Genomic DNA, 17,054 nt, shown 5'->3' with positions numbered 1-17,054 from the left:
ATTTGACTTTTTGGTCGCTTGCTATTACATTTTTTGTGATTTAACCCTTTGAGGACCGTAAGATTTATTACTGTGAAGGGGTATATCTGAGCTTTATTACTGTGAAGGGGCACATGGGAGCTTTATTACTGTGAAGAGGCACATGAGCTTTATTACTGTGAATGGGCACATGGGAGCTTTATTACTGTGAAGGGGCACATGGGAGCTTTATTCATCAATATAAAAATAATTATATTTTTTTCTATTTAAGAATGTATTTGAACAATAAATAAAACCATTTCCACACTTGTGTCATTTTTGGGGGAGGAGTTATGACACGGGACAAATGTGAATATTTAGGTTACTTTTAATGGAAGGCCAAAAGAAGCTCCATTTTTTTTTACGGCAACTGAAGTTCGTACACTTCAGTTGCTATAACTAAGCCATTTCATGAAATAACTGGCAAAAAGCTAGAACCATTTGTTGATAAGAACTTATATTTTGACTCAAACAAAAAAAAAAAAGTATTTTAAGTTCTTAATCAGACGATACAGGCAATTTAAAAAATGGGACAAATACGTCCCTTGGTCCTCAAAGGGTTAAGGTGACAAAAAAGGCTTTTTTGACAGTTTTTTTTTAACGTTGTTCATCTGAGGGGTTAGGTCATGTGATACATTTATAGAGAAGGTCCTTACCGACATGGCAATACCTAATTTGTATACTTTATTTTTATTTAAGTTTTACACAATAATATAATTTTTGAAACAAAAAAAATCATGTTTTAGTCTGAGAGCCATGTTTTTTTTATTTTTGGGGCGATTGTCTTAAATAAGGTATCATTTTTGCGGAATGAGATGATGGTTTGATTGCCACTATTTTGGGGTGCATATGACTTTTTGATTGCTTGCTATTACACTTTTTGTGATGTAAGGTGACAACGTTTTTATTTTATGTTTTTTACGTTGTTCACCTGAGAGGTTAGGTCTTGTGGTATTTTTATAGAGCAGGTCGTTACAGACGTAGCTATTAGAGATGGTCTTGCGGTTAGCTCGGCTGTCATTTCGTGGCGAACGTTGCTCGTTCGCGATTCGCCAAACATGTGAACGTATGGCGATATTCGCACGCGCCATATTTTTTTGCATAGCGCCGAATGACACATCCATCAGGTGGGACAGGACAGCCAATTGAGACGTTTCAGCACATGGACACACCCTCTACCCTATAAATAAACCCGATCTGGCAGCCATTTTACATTCTGTTTTTTGCCAGTGTAGGGAGAGGTTTCTGTGTGGAGCAGGGACAGACTGTTAGTGACACCAAACCCTCGCTAATAGGGCCACAAAAGTCCTTTTAAGCACTGGTATAAGTGTTCTATCGATAGTTGTGACATACAGAGGGGTGTGATATAAAATAGAAAGTATATTATGGTGCATTTGTATTGTGCAGCAGTTGTATGTGGTTCTGCTGAGATAACTAATTGCAACTGGTGTGATATACCTGTTGCCCCCCCCAAAAAACTGAGTGGTGTGATTTACCTATAATATACCTTCTAACATAGAAAGTATATTATAGTACATTTGTATTGTGCAGCAGTTGTGTGTGGTTCTGCTGAGATACCGCAGCTAGATAGAGGGAAAAATGCTATTGGAATAACTAATTGTAAATGGTGTGATATACCTGTTGCCCCCCAAAAAACTGATTAAGGGGTGTGATATAGCTGCTTCCACAAATTACTGATTAAGGGGTTTGATATACCTGCTTCCACAAAATACTGATTGAGGGGTGTGATGCACCGGCTTCCACAAAATATTGATTGAGGCCTGCGATACATCAGCTTCCACCAAATATTGATTGAGGGGTTTGATGTACCTGCTTCCAGCAAATACTCATTAAGGGGTTCTATATACCTGTTTCTACAAAATACTGATAGAGGGGATTGATATACCACAAAATATTGATTGAGGCCTGCGATATACCTGCTAACACAAATACTACTCTTCTATAGGGACATTGTCACAGGGTCATTTTGAAAATGAGAGGCAGAGGAAGAGGCAGGCCATTCCGCAGGTGTGGTAGGGGTCGGGCAGGTGCACCAGGCCGGAGCCTAAGTGTGAAGTTGGAGAAGGTGCGTGCGATTACGTCAAAGGATGCACCAGAGTTGGTTGAGTTGCTCACTCAGCCTTCTGCTTTTGCACCCGCCTCATCCTCTGTATTAGCATCCTCCTCACTCTCTGCTGTGTGCACCCCCAAAGACACCACCACCACCACCATAGCACCTCTGCTCGAGTCAGAGGAATTATTTTCCCATCCATTCCCAGACCTTACAGATGCGCAGCCATTCTTGGCATCGGATGAGGAAGAGGAGGTAGCAACAGGGACCACCAAGCGGTCTGACAACAGTACCAAGATCAGCCCAAGGAGGGTGGTCCACGCTGTTGCTGCCTACTCCGAGATCTCTAATGTCAGTGGTGGTGAAGGTGACGATGATGACGTGTCGATGGATGTTTTGTGGGTGCCCACAAGAGAGGAAGAGGAGGGGAGTTCAGAGGGAGAGACGGAGCAGCAGATAGGGAGGAGGAGGAGAAGCAGGCAGAGCTCGCAGGGCATAGGAGGCAAAAAGCAGACTGCAAATGTATCTGGAGAGAGCCATCCACCATGCACGGTCACATCTTGCGTTCCCAGGACGCCGGGACATGGCTCCGCAGTGTGGGCTTTTTTTAACGTGTCAGCTGCGGACAATAGTGTTGCCATCTGCAGCTTGTGCTGTCAACGCAAAAGTCGCGGTAAGCCCAACACTCACCTAGGGACGACCGCCTTAAGAAGGCACCTGGCCCTTCCAACACTGAGCACAGTGGGAGCAACACCGTCATAACCCACAAAGCCACACTCCCGGCGCTCCACATCCTGCCTCTACTCCTGCTCCTTCTCCTCTCTCCTCCCATTTGTCCTCCACTCCACCTTCCACAGTGCCGTCGTCGTGTTCATCTGGCAAAAGTGGCTTCCGTGGCCTAAATGTTCGAACGTAAAAAGTTGATGACGCCGGATAACCCTCTTGCCCAACGACTGACCGCCGGCTTGTCGGAACTGCTAGCCCTTCAACTACTGCCATATAAACTGGTGGACTCGGAGGCCTTTAGAAAATGCGGTCACCGGGAGCAGGCAGTTCCGAGAACAGCCGCCGGGGGCCTTCATCGGCCTGTTCTCGGAACTGCCTGCTCCCGGTGACCGCATTTGTTTCAGACCTGTTCACCGCACAGGTAAGGGGCTTGTGAGTTAAGATGGAAGCCCGCATGTGTTCGCGGGCGAACTGGCCATCACTGCTAGCAAACACTGGCAGGGAAGGTACATAACTTACTGCCCACTGGGTGAACCTTCTGACAGCTGTCAAGCATGCAACCCGTGGCACTTGTGTGGATTTGATGTTACCGCCACGTGCATGCATGCATGCCTGCCTCTTCTTCTCCTCCTCCTACTCCATCCTCCGTCTCCTCCTCAGCTGACTCCTCCTTTTCCACTGCTACCGCCTCTTCCGCTGCACCTTCCCAGAACCTTTTCGACGTGCCAGATGAGACGTTGCCAATCTGTGCTGCGGCTGTTGTGCCTGGAAGCCAAGAGCCACACCGGTCCTGCACTCCTTTCAGCTCTGCGGTCACAGGCCGATCAGTGGCTAACCCTGCTAAATTTGACAGTTGGTAAAGTGGTGTGCGACAACAGTGCCAATCTGCTGAGCGCTCTGAAACGTGGCAAAATGACACACTTGCCGTGCATGGCATACATCCTGAACTTAGTCGTGCAGCGATTCGTTGCCAAATCCCCAGGGGTCCAGGACGTCTTGCGGCAGGCCAGGAAAATCTCTGGCCATTTTAGAAGATCTTACACGGCCATGGCTCGCCTTGCTGACGTTCAGCGGCGACACCACTTGCCCGTCAGACGTTTGAATTGTGACTGCCTGACGCGCTGGAACTCCACCTTGTATATGCTTGATAGGCTGCTCCAGCAGCAACGTGCCGTTAATGACTACTTGTACGAACTCTGCAGCAGGACAGGTTCTGGGTAGCTTGTTTTTTTTCACCGCACTACTGGTTGCTCATGCGCAACGCATGCAGACTTCTGCGGCCATTTGATGAGATCACCAAACTGGTCACTGATGGCGCCCTGGCTTCGACTGACATCATACCTTACGCCTTCTTTCTGGATCGTGCATTGCGTTGTGTCATTGATCAAGCCGTCGAGGAGCAAGAAGATGAGGAAGTTGCAATGCTAATTGAATTCCTAGGGGGGGCTACTCCATCTGAGACAAGTTAGCAGGAGTCTGAAGAGGAGTCAGAGGAGGATGGTGCCTGGGGGGAGGAGGAGGAGGAGCAAGAAGAGCAGGCTTTAAACTTTTCGGGGATCCCTGGCAATTCTGATATTCTGTTCTTAAGCGGGTGCACAATGGATCTACCTGGTTTCTAGTATGATTACCGGCTTTCTGCTGGAAAAATACCACTGCTATCGAAAGCTGGTATTCAGTTAGTAACAGACCCCTTTATAGTGAACAGCATCTGTCAGACTCTGGCATTCTCCAGCAGTTGCTGGATATGGCAATTCTGGTATTCTGTTCCTTTGCCAGAACAGAATACTGGAATTATAAGCACAGATGGCTAAGTGGCTAAGGCTGGATCATAAAAGTAGACGGTTTGGGGTTTTGTTGTTGGTCAAATTAATTTGTGGTGACATTTTGGCGCATCTTAAGCCATACACTTTTCTTGGCCTTTGAAAGACATATACAACTGTATAATATCCAGTTGCATACAGCGAACCTTTAAATTCAAAATATATGGCAGACATTTTTCCAGGCTCTATGCCTAAGGTAAAGAGTAAAAATTATCTGAACAGAACCATAAAAAGTAAGAATCATTATCTAGTTGAATACACTTAAAATGTATAAGCTTGCTTTCATGCTAATTCATTAAACTTTTATACATGATGTTTAATGCAATTTATGCTGATGTACATACAGGATATTCTTTTAATATTTTGGCCACTGAACAGATTTTAACACTCTTGAGTTTTCTACTGTATGTTTATTGAAACATGTATTCTTTTGTCTTCGGTACAAGCATTGCTTCAAAGGTCACTGCATTTGGTTAACTCCTGAAATTCTTCGGCAAGATGGAAATTGGGGGCAATGGAGTAAATTTGGTTCCTGCTCTCGAACATGCGGAACAGGTGTGAGATATAGAACAAGAAGCTGTGACAATCCCCAGTAAGTGTTATTTTTTTATATATATATTTTTTTGTGTAAATGCATTTTCAGTATAGTTATAGGTATGTGGTATGTGACCCCTCCAATCACTGGAATTAAAGAAGCACTCCAGCAAAATAAAATTGCCTGTACAGTACAGCGTTGTTATAAAACAATGATGTACTCCGTTTGTATACCTGTTTTAGTTGATGACATGTATCGGTTGTCTGTTATCTTGATTCTTTCTTCCCCACTGATGTGTTTCTACTAATGCAACCTACATTTTCAATCATGGAACTGGTTTTGCAAAGTTAGAATGTGTGGAGTTTCAATACACTAAGGAAAGTAAGCTATAGATCAGTGACTTAAGACCTATGTCCCTTACCTCACAAATCTCAGTATATTCCTTTGCTGTGCAGCTTTTGCTTGTGTCCCTTACCCCGTGTTAATGATAGGTTTCTCCTTGTCAGCACTTATAAGAAGTAGGAGAGCAATGTGAAGTGGCATGTCATATACTGGAGACTGTATACAAAGGTAGAAAGAAAGGGTGATGAGTTAGGGAAGTTTCACATTGTAGCTAATTATCATATGGAATCTTCCTCTAACAGTATATCACTGCACTTCTGGTGTTTTAGATAAGGCAGCAATTATATCATCAGGACATGCAGAGACAAAAAGGAGGATGCAAGACAGAGGTGTCTGAGACCAATGTTGACGATGCAGCCTTGTTGTTCACAGGAAGTAGACTGACCACCAGTCTACCCTGTAAAACATGCACTGGATTGGTGGTCGTAGTGGAGATCATATGACCGTGTTTGCATAGTGTAAAGGTTAAAAATATATGGATGCAATTGAAATAGGATAACGCAAACCACACTGCTAGAATATTGGAAGTGATGTAGTATTATGCACTCCACAACTTAGAAATTGCAACACCAAGAAGGAAAAGTTGTGGAATTATGGAAATCAAAGGATTGATAGACATGTTAGGCTGAGTTCACATCACCATTTAACCTTCTGTTCTGATCCATCAGAACAGGAAAAAAAACAACAGTGGGGTACCACAGGGGTCAGTATTGGGCCCTGTTCTCTTCAATACATTTATTAATGATCTTGTAGAAGGCTTGCACAGTAAAATATCATTTTTTGCAGATGACACTAAACTGTGTAAAGTAATTAACACGGAAGAGGACAGTATACTGCTACCGATGGATCTGGATATATTGGAGGCTTGGGCAGATAAGTGGCAGATGAGGTTTAACACTGACAAATGTAAGGTTATGCACATGGGAAGGAATAACGCAAGTCACCTATGCATACTAAATGGTAAAACACAGGGTAACACTGACATGGAAAAGGATTTTGCAATTTTAGTGAACAGCAAACTAAGCTGTAGAAACCAGTGCCAGGAAACTGCTGCCAAGGCCAATAAGATAATGGGTTGCATCAAAAGGGGCATAGATGCCTGATGAAAACATAGTTCTGCCACTTTACAAATCACTAGTCAGACACCCATAGAGTACTGTGTACAGTTTTGGGCTCCTGTGAGCAAGGCAGACATAGCAGAGCTGGAAAGATTTTAGAGAAGGGCAACTTTAGTAATAAAAACTAAGTATGAAAGGGCACTCAAGGATCAAGACATGAATGGAGTTAAAAAAAATCTGGATTTATTTACACTAACATACCGTGACTAACCAATATATGGAAGTCACAATCAAATTCATAAAATGGAACAAGAAACAAATACTGCCAGTGAATAAGCATGGAAGTCAAGGTCGCACAAGCAAAGGGATTGTACTGATCTAGCCTCCGGTCATTCAGAGACAAATAACTTTGAACAGATATGCAAACATAAATATTAATCTAAAAAATATAAGATTAAATCCAACACATGGTTAATATGTCCAATCCGGGTTAATGAAATGGTTAATATTGTGGTTAGTAATGTAGTTAGGGTGACCGTTTTTCATCAAAAGTAGAGTTCCTTGTCAGGGATCACAAGTTCCTTAAATCGATGTCACAATTAAGGTAATATACAGTTCCTCATAAAAGGTAAGGTGTAAAATAAAAGTTCCTCTTCAAGGATATAAAATTCCTTATGTAGGTATGAATGAGATACACATGTGAATATAAATTACATACACATACCTAATGTCCTCCTAGACTTATAGGGACAATGTCCATGTGTGCATAAAGGAAAGAAAAAGTGGCCACTTATATAAAAACACAACCGATGCTGCAATAATATCAATATGCGGCTTAAACTACGTTACCCCCTCTTTGGGTTCGCGTCTCGGCTGTAGGCAGTAATACGATGTGGAAGCAGAATGTGCTGCACTGTATCTTGGCGACTCACATGATGTATCTCCCGTAATGTGTTACGTGGCGTCCCACGTGATCGGACGCTCTGATGTAAATAAAGTTAGTGCGGGAATATTCTGCTGTATTTCAGGAGGCAAGGCGAAATGTCCAAGTCAGCAGCTTCTTGGACATTATGCCGCAATACTCATGACACTGCTTTTTCTTAATACCAAACGCGTTTCGGAGTATCGACCTGCTTCTTCAGTGGTTAGCAGTGGTATGAGCTTTCTAACCTTTTTATAGGCTGGGTCATCATTAAAGAGAGGCGGATATATATTGGAATATTCTGTGTTTTAGAAAAAGTGATCTGGATCCTTTTATCAAACAGAAGGGGGAAATTAACATCACACTTAGCGGGGTTGTCTCCCCTTCTTCCTACCGGTGGCCCTTCGGTCTCAGGTTCCGAGGGTTCTGGTCTACCCCCTGAGCCGGGCCACTCTGCTAGTGTTACCCCTGTCTCATGGGCATCAGTCACTCTCATAGCAGGCCACAGTGCCGGGAAGCCCGGGATGTCTCTCTGTAATATGAGTTCATAGTGTAGATTTGTGGGCTCAATCCGATGGGGACAGTCATCCCTTACATGGCCAGGCTCCTGACACCGCCAGCAGACTATCAGAGCCAGGTCTGCTGTGGGTCATTCCCGAGCGGGTTTTATCAGCTCAAATCTCCGGGCCTGGGGTGGAGATTTCCGGGGTTTGCCGACCCCTCCTCCCGACAGAACCCTCCTTTAGCTTCATAGCGTTCCACCAGGTCCACCATCTCAAGGGCATTGCCAGGAGACACCTGACCGATCCAGTGCTGGAGAGGGTATGGCAAAGTCCTCCAGAACAAATCGCCCAACAGACGATCCAGCATAGCAGTGGGACTCAGCACGTCAGGCTGTAGCAATTTTTGCAAGAGGTGAAGTAAGTTATAATACTGGGGTCTTGCAGGCTCAGCTGGGTTGAACCCCCACTGATGCACCCGCTGGGTCCAGTCCAACACATTCACCCCCAGTCTTGCCAGAATCTCACCCTTGACTTTCTGGTAGTCGGCCGCTTAATCGTCCGGCAAGTCGAAATACACCCGCTGGGAATTGGATGCCAGAAACGGACCGACGACCTCAGCCCACTAGTCACGGGGTAGCTTTTGCCTGATGGCCACTTTCACGTACATCGCCACGTAGGTTTCGATGTCGTCTGCTGAGGTCATCTTTGGAATCGTTGCACGGACTGCTTTCCGGGCATCATGGGCGCTCGGGGTTGCTCCTGCTGTCTGCAAAGCCATCACGTGTTGTAGCAGCAACTGGTTAGTCTCCTGCTGCTACTTATTAGCCTCGCATTGCTGCAGGTCTGTCTCTTGCTGCTGCAGATTAGCCTCCATGAGGGCCTTCACAACAGCCTCCATTTTGTCATGGGGCTGTCACAATCTGTGTGGGGGAAAAACTCCACACTAAACACAGGAGGGAAGGGGAACAGTAACTGGGCCTGGAAACTAGGGAAGAAATAGGTCACCTCCTAAACAACCCTAATCCGGGCCCTAACTACCTAGGCCCTTTTATCCCTATAAGGCCCTGGAATGAGGTTTGGACCAGAGACAACCCATTCCTCCCCAGATGGACGAATGGAAGTCTCTGTCTCAGGGCCAGATACAAACAACAGGGAATATAACAAATACAAAACAATAAAAAAAGACAAGACTTGTCTGAAAGTAGAAAACTGGCAACTCCAGAAGCACCACAGAGTACAACTGACCAGCTAGTTAGAAGGCAGGAAGAAAATCTATAAACCAAGGGGAAGCAAGGGGTGTGGCATTCACCAAAACACAGACACAATAAGATTCACAGTGAACTTGTCAATTTAACCCACTAGTTGCCAGTCTTTACGATCTCCTTGTAAGTCCATGACAGTACCCCCCCCCCCCCTTCTACGGGTGACCTCCGGGCACCCAAGACTGACCTTATCTGGGTGAGAACTCGAAATTCAACTATTTTTGCGATCTCGAATTCCAAATTACCGTCCACCATGACCGGAGCGGGTGGTAAGAAAGATGGCTTTAAAGGTTCCACATATATTTTCAACAAAGACCTATGGAACACATTATGATTTTTCAGGGCCTGAGCAAGCTCAAGACGAAAAGCTACTGGATTAATAATAGCCGTGTTCTTATATGGGCCGATAAACCTTGGATCCAACTTCCAGGAAGGTACCTTCAACTTAATGTTTCATGTGGACAGCCACACAGAATCACCCATACTTAGGTGCGGACCATTCATACGTTTCCTGTGAGCCACACGTTTATATTTGTTGCCCCATATTTTTCAAGTTATTTTGAATTTTTCTGCCATATCAATGACAATGATGACAAAAAACATTCTTCCTCATGGATACCAGAAGTATTAGAACCAGAAAATGTGCCAAACTGCGGGTGAAATCCATAGGCCCCAAAAAACGGCGACTCACCAGTGGACTCTTGACTACGATTGTTTATGGCAAACTCTGCCAAAGACAAAAAGGAAGACCGCTCCTCCTGGTACTCAGATACAAAACATCTCAATTAAGTCTCCAGACTCTGATTAGTGCGCTCCGTCTATCCGTTCGACTGAGGATGAAAAGCCGAAATTCCCAGATGCGTACAGAACACGAGTCCCACGATCTAAGACCACGTCAGAGGGAATGCCATGAACAGTGATGGTCCGTTTTGCAGTGTTCGCCAGTGAACACATGCGGGCTGCCATCTTGACTCACCCATCCGGCGATGCACAGGTAAGCCCTTACCAGTGCCTGTGCCGGCAGCCGGTCTGAAATCAAATGCGGTCACCGGGAGCAGGCAGTTCCGAGAACAGCCCGATGAAGGCCCCCGGTGGCTGTTCTCGGAACTGCCTGCTCCCGGTGACCACATTCGCTGGCGAACACTGCGAACTGACCATCACTGGCCATGAAGTTTCACAATGTTGTCAATAAATACCTGTGCAAGGGTTTTAGCATTAGGTAGGCCTGGTAATGCAATGCAGTTTTCCATTTTACTAAAGCGATCAACTACCACCAGAATAACTGTCTTTCCTGAAGAATGAGGTAGATCAGTGATACCCATGGTCTGGATGGAATAGGTAACGGAAGTAAAGATCTAGAAGGTCGAGTATGTGTCACCTTGGCACATGCACAGATAGTACAGGATGACACATAGTCCTTCACACACTTACGCCACCCCGGCCACCAGAATCTACGAGATATGAGGTTGGCAGTGGACCTACTTCCAGGATGTCCTGTAAGAACCGTACAATGATGTTCCTCCAACACCTTGTGACGCAATTCTGGTGGCACAAATAGTTTCCCAGTGGGACACGAGTCCGGTACGTCTCCCTGAGCCTCTAACACCTTCACCTCAAGGTCAGGGTAGAGGGCGGATATCACCACCCCTTTAGACAGTATGGGACTCGGGTTTTCAAAATCACCACCTCCAGAGAAACTATGTGACAAGGCGTCCACTTTGACATTGTTAATCCCAAGACGATAGGTGACAGTGAAATTGAATCTGGTGAAAAACAGAGCCCATCTGGCTTATCTGGAGTCGTCAAAACTACTGAACCCAAGATAAGACAGATTTTTGTGATCAGTGAATACAGTGATCGGATGAATCGCCCCTTCCAACCAATGACGCCATTCCTCAAAAGACAATTTAATGGCCAGCAACTCTGTTACCCACATCATAATTTTTCTCAGCGGGGGATAGTTTTTTCAAGAAAAGTGCATATGGTCACCATTTACCAGGTGATGGGCCCTGTGACAAAACTGCTCCTACCCCACCTCGGATGTGTCCACTTCCAGAATAAAAGGTTGTGACACATCTGGCTGCACCAATATGGGAGCAGAAGAGAAGCATTCCTTAATCACAGAAAAGGCTTGCAACGCTGAATCAGACCATACAGAGACATCCGTCCCTTTCTTAGTCATGTCTGTTAAAGGTTTTACTATTGTCGAATAATTCTTAAGAAATTTTCGGTAATAGTTGGTAAATCCTAAAAACCGCATAAGAGCCTTCAGATTTTTGGGTCGATCCTAGTCCAATACAGCACGGACTTTCTCAGGATCCATTCGAAAACCTGAAGATGACGGCAGGTAGCCCAAGAACTGCACCTCGTGTACCACAAAAACAAATTTCTCTAATTTTTCGAACAATTTATTATCCCTTAGAATCGGTTTACGTGTCTCACATGATTCTGATGTGTTTCCATGTCAGGACAATAAATAAGAATGTCATCTAAATACAGGATCACAAACCTCCCCACCAGGTGATAAAAGATGTCATTCACAAAATGTTGGAAGACCGCCGGGGCATTGGTCAACCCGAAAGGCATGACCAGGTTCTCAAAGTGCCCCTCAGGAGTATTAAAAGCCGTGTTCCATTCATCCCCATCCTTGATCCTAACCAGATTATATGCCAACTTGGAGAACACCTTGGCACCAATAATCTGGTTAAACAAATCGGGAATAAAAGGAAGAGGGTAAGGATCACGGATAGTAATCTGATTGAGTTCACGAAAATCCAGACATGGCCGAAGACCTCCATCTTTTTTTTTTTTTACAAAAAAGAACCCTGCAACCACTTGGAAAATCTTATCTGCCATTTCTTCAAACTCTCGGCAATATATTCTTTCATGGCCTGCCTTTCATGTTCAGAAAGATTATACAACCTAGATTTAGGCTATTTAGCCCCGGGAATAAGATTGACAGGGCAATCATATTCCGGATGGGAAGGTAAATCCCGACATCCACTCTCAGAAAACACATCGGCAAACTCGGATATAAAAGAGGGTACAGTCTTAGTAGTAACCACAGAAAAGGATGTATTGAGACAATCAATGCAATAGTCCCCCCAAACCAGAATCTGCCTAGCTTGACAATCCATAGTAGGATTATGCTTGGTAAGCCACAGTAAACCCAGAACCATAGGTGCAGGGAGACCTTCCAAGACAAAACACGAGATAACTTCTTGATGAAAGTCACCCACTCTTAATCTGATATCATGCAAAACTTGCGACAAGCACCTCTGAGTAAGAGGGGCAGAATCAATAGCAAATACAGGAATGTCTCTTTTTAATGTACTTGGTGATAACCCATGCATGCGGACAAACTGAGCATCAATCAGGTTCACCCCGGCCCCGCTGTCGATAAATACTTCAATTCCCACAGTTTTAGACTCTAGCGCCACCTCGGCAGTCAGGAGTAATCGGGTACTACCAGCAAAGGACAAATAGGACAAATATACATTCTCTGACTCCCCACTCACACCTCCAATAGTCAGATGGGATTTAGATGTCCCTTTTTTAGGTTTCTCTTTTTGCCGCTGAATGCTTGGACATATATTGATAAAATGTCCCCTTTGACCGCAGAAATAAAACATACTCCCTGCTTGCGACTCCTACTCTCGCAAGCAGATCCAGGAGTCGCTCCCCCTAATTGCATGGGTTCCTCCCCAGGTATAAGCTCAGGAGTTTCTTCACCTAAAGAGTCAAAGGAATACGGTACGTTATGTAATAGAAGGTCCTGAGAGAGCGGGCCCTTAGATCTCTCTCTCAGGCATGTGTCAATACGTACAGCCAAAGACATAGCGGCTTCCAAAGACTCAGGAGTCTCATGAAAGGCCAAAGCGTCTTTCAGCCTCTCAGATAATCCCTGACAAAACTGGTTACGGAGAGCTGGATCGTTCCACTCAGTATCCGTAGCCCACCTCCTAAATTTGGAACAATAGATCTCCGCCAAACGCTCTCCCTGATGCAGACCGCGTAATTTAGTCTCGGCCAGGGAGGTTCGGTCCGGGTCATTATAGATGAGACCTAAAGCTCTGAAAAATGCATCTACTGATCGGAGAGACTGTGATCCGGTTGGCAGAGAAAAAGCCCAAGACTGGGCGTCCCCTTTAAGCAACAAAATAATCACTCCCACTCTCTGGGTCTCGTCCCCAGATGAGTGTGGACGCAACTTAAACTACCATTTGCACGCTTCCCTGAACCGAAAAAAAATTATCACTCTCCCCCGAGAATCTATCCAGGAGAGCAACTTTAGGTTCAGGACAGGTCAGATAACCACTACTAGGATCAGCCAACAGTGGTCTCTGCATTTGTGAGACGGTTGTGCAGAGGTCATCCACCTCCAGAGACAGCCCTTGTAGCTGTCCGGTCAGTGCAGCGATAACATCCATGGCTGAACTGTTACAGACAACAATATGACGGTTAATCGGCGGTTTATAATGTCATGATCTGTGTGGGGGAAAAACTCCAAACTAAACACAGGAAGGAAGGGGAACAGTAAATGGCCCTGGAAACTAGGGAAGAAACAGGTCACCTCCTAAACAACCCTAATCCGGGCCCTAACTACCTATCAATATGAATAGACCTTGAAGGTAGGAATATTCACATGCTGGATACCTGGGCCCTTATATCCCTTTAAGGCCCTGGAATGAGGTTAGGACCAGAGACAACCCATTCCTCCCCAGATGGACGAATGGAAGTCTCTCTCTTAGGCCCAGATACAAACAACAGGGAAAATAACAAACACAAAACAATAAGAAAAGACAAGACTTGTCTGAAAGTAGAAAACTAGCAACTCCAGAAGCACCACAGAGTACAACCTCCCTTAGAATGGAGGAAGAAAATCTATAAACCGCATCTCTAAGAGTGAGAAGCGGCTACTTATGGGAAAGGTAATTTACAAACAAGCAACACCTGAAGCAAGGGGTGTGGCATTCACCAAAACACAGACACAATAAGATCCACAGTGAACTTGTCAATTTAACCCACGAGTTGCCAGTCTCTCCGATCTCCTGGTACCTGCCACGGGAATGTCCGTGACAGGGGCACTGGTTGTAATACAGCTGGTTTAATGTACGACATAAAACGGTGCCTGAAAAATGCAGAAACCAAAAAAATCACGTTAACGCCAACCTCACTGCTAATGCCCGCGTCCTCAACCAATTGTGGACTTTCGCTCTGGTAGACAGGATTAGCGTACGCAGTATAGAGGCAACAACAAGTTCTTTGGATCAAACAGTTCAGTATTTTATTCACACTTTAGGCAAGTGACAAAACAAGCAGTCATAATCATAACAAAAAGTCACCTTGCGTTGTTAGTGGTAATTCAGACCATGCGGCAATTCTGCCTCAAAGAGTCCTTTCTGATAGCAGCACCAACCTGTTTTCACGCCAAACAGGTAGCAAGCCTTCATCCAGATACAAGGCTCCCAGATCCCAACACAGATACACGGCTTCTGAGCCCAGCTGCCTATTTAAAGACAGCCAGGTGCTGCCAAAACCCAGACCGGCACTTAAAATCCGGTCCAGTATTTGACCTCACCTGTTTGTAAATCAGCCCAGCAGCACATGCTGGGAGGAAAGTACCTGTTTTCCCAGACAAAGACCCTCACTGTGTCACATAACCCCCATCCTTTGTTCAACCCTGAGGTGGTGAACACACACCAGACAGTGTACCCGGGACAGGGCATCCGCGTCTCCCTGTAACCAGCCTTCCCTGTGTTCCACTGAAAACCAAAGTTTTGTAGGGAGAGAAACCATAAGGTGACCCGGGCATTTCTGTCCTTGGCCTGGCTCATCCACTTGAGAGGGGAGTGGTCAGTCACCAGGCGGAATTTTCTCCCCAATAAATAATAGCGGAGAGACTCGAGTGCCCATTTGATAGCCAGGCACTCTCTCTCCACTATACTATACCGGGTCTCGGCTGGGGTGAGCTTACGGCTGAGGAAGACAACGGGATACTCATCCCCGTTGACTTCCTGAGACAGTACAGCACCGAGGCCTACTTCGGACTGTTGCAATTATTTCTGGTGAAAGCATATAGGGGCGTATTACAGTAAAAAAAGAAAAATATATATATGCACTGCAGTGTTGCAGTTATTTCTAGTGAAAGCATATTGGGGCGTATTTCAGTACTGCAAGAAATATGTATACGCACTTCACTCTTTAATTTTTTTCTGGTCAAAGCATATAGGGTCGTATTTTAGTACAACAAGAAAAATATATTCTCAGATGCCTGAATGTTTCTGGCGCAAGCAGAGGTCGCAGCAGAGTAAGGGGTCGTGGCAGCAGTAGTCACAGTGAGAGGCCTGAGCTCCCGGTGTCATCTAGAAGTCGTGTCTTGACCAGCAACCCTGCGGTTCTTGAGTGGTTAACTCGGTCATCCATGTCATCCCATGTGACATCAGACACCCCCAGCCAACAGTCGGTAGGTTCGTCAGACAGAACCCTTAGTTGGCATGTCCCGGGAGCAGGGCCTGTGCCCTCACCTGTCCTCAACCTGCCTCTGGCCTTTTCTGTTTCATCACCGCAATAAGTACTACATGCAGTAGGCTCAGCTTCACTTTTCAGCAATGATGAGCTACTAGAGGACAGTCAGCAGCTACTGCCCAGCCAAGATGTGTAGGAGACTTCCGCCACTTCCTCCGCTAAGCGGGCAAGTAGTGATGAGAGTGGCATGGGAGCTTGTGTTGCGAGTGGTCAGGCTTCTGACCCAGAGGCCGTTGAGGAGGACATCAGTGATGTGCAGACACTAATCGATGATGATAAAGCTGATCGCACTTGGGAGCCGGGTGAAGAAGGGGCTACGTTATCAGCAGAAGAGGGTGGCAGCTAGGCCGTCAGGCAGCGACTGAGCCAGCAAATCGATAGCGTGACTGGGAGTCAGCAGGGTGGCAGCAGTGGGAGGTCGGGAGCCAAACATGCCCGGGGTAGACCACCTGCTTTGCAGCAGCCTACCTGCCCAGGAAGTAGTGGTGCAGGGGTTCACAGAGACAGTGGCGGTAGCAATCGGTCAGTACGGACTGTTGGGGGAAAAAAATTACCTACTCAGCGGTGTGGCAGTTTTTTTTCAAATCGCCAGAGGAGGTGAACGTGGCCATATGTCGCATCTGTGGGCAGAAGGTGAAGCGTGATCAGAAGGTGAAGCGTGGCCAGGGTGCTAATGTTGGCACTACGGCCCTGCGTCAACATGCGTCACCATACAGTGGCCTGGGAGAACCGTGGCTCCGATGTGGTGGTCCAGCCTGCCACAGCAACTGCTGCATCAGCCATTGGCACGCACCAGCTTTCAGGCAGTCAAGGCTCCACCACCTCAGCCGAAGGGAGCTGTCTGTCATTCCCATCTTCTGCTGGTCCAGATGCTCCTGCTCCTCGTATTCTTCGTCAGTCATTCCATCAGCAATCGATCACCGAAGCGATTGCCAAGAGACAGCAGTATGCGTGCACGCATCCAAAGGTGAAGAAGCAGAACAAGCTACTGTCCAAGTTGCTGGTGCTGCAGTCCCTCCCTTTCCAAGTGGTGGACTCCGCACCTTTCAGAGAACTGATGGCTTGTGCCGGGCCGAGGTGGAGAGTCCCAAGCCGTCATTTATTTTCGAAAAAGGCAGTACCAGCCCTGCACAAATATGTAGAACAGAAGGTGAGCCAGTCCTTGAGCCTGTTGGTGTCTGCCAAAGTGCACGGCAGCGCCGACGTGTG

At 46.0% G+C, this 17,054-nt stretch overlaps 1 protein-coding gene across 1 annotated transcript in view; it reads left to right on the top strand.

Moving 5' to 3' along the window:
• The window catches only part of LOC121009531 (A disintegrin and metalloproteinase with thrombospondin motifs 2-like), a 775,073-nt gene that overhangs the window by 436,948 nt on the left and 321,071 nt on the right, over positions 1-17,054 (top strand). The window contains exon 11 of the mRNA XM_040442735.1: positions 5,082-5,227. Coding sequence (XP_040298669.1) covers positions 5,082-5,227 — 146 coding nt within the window. The remainder of the gene's footprint in view (positions 1-5,081; positions 5,228-17,054) is intronic.

Source organism: Bufo bufo, chromosome 1 (assembly GCF_905171765.1).
Source record: "Bufo bufo chromosome 1, aBufBuf1.1, whole genome shotgun sequence".
Taxonomy (NCBI): Eukaryota; Metazoa; Chordata; class Amphibia; order Anura; family Bufonidae; genus Bufo; species Bufo bufo.
The sequence above is the reverse complement of the archived record's forward strand: the minus strand, read 5'-3'. Positions and strand labels throughout refer to the sequence as shown.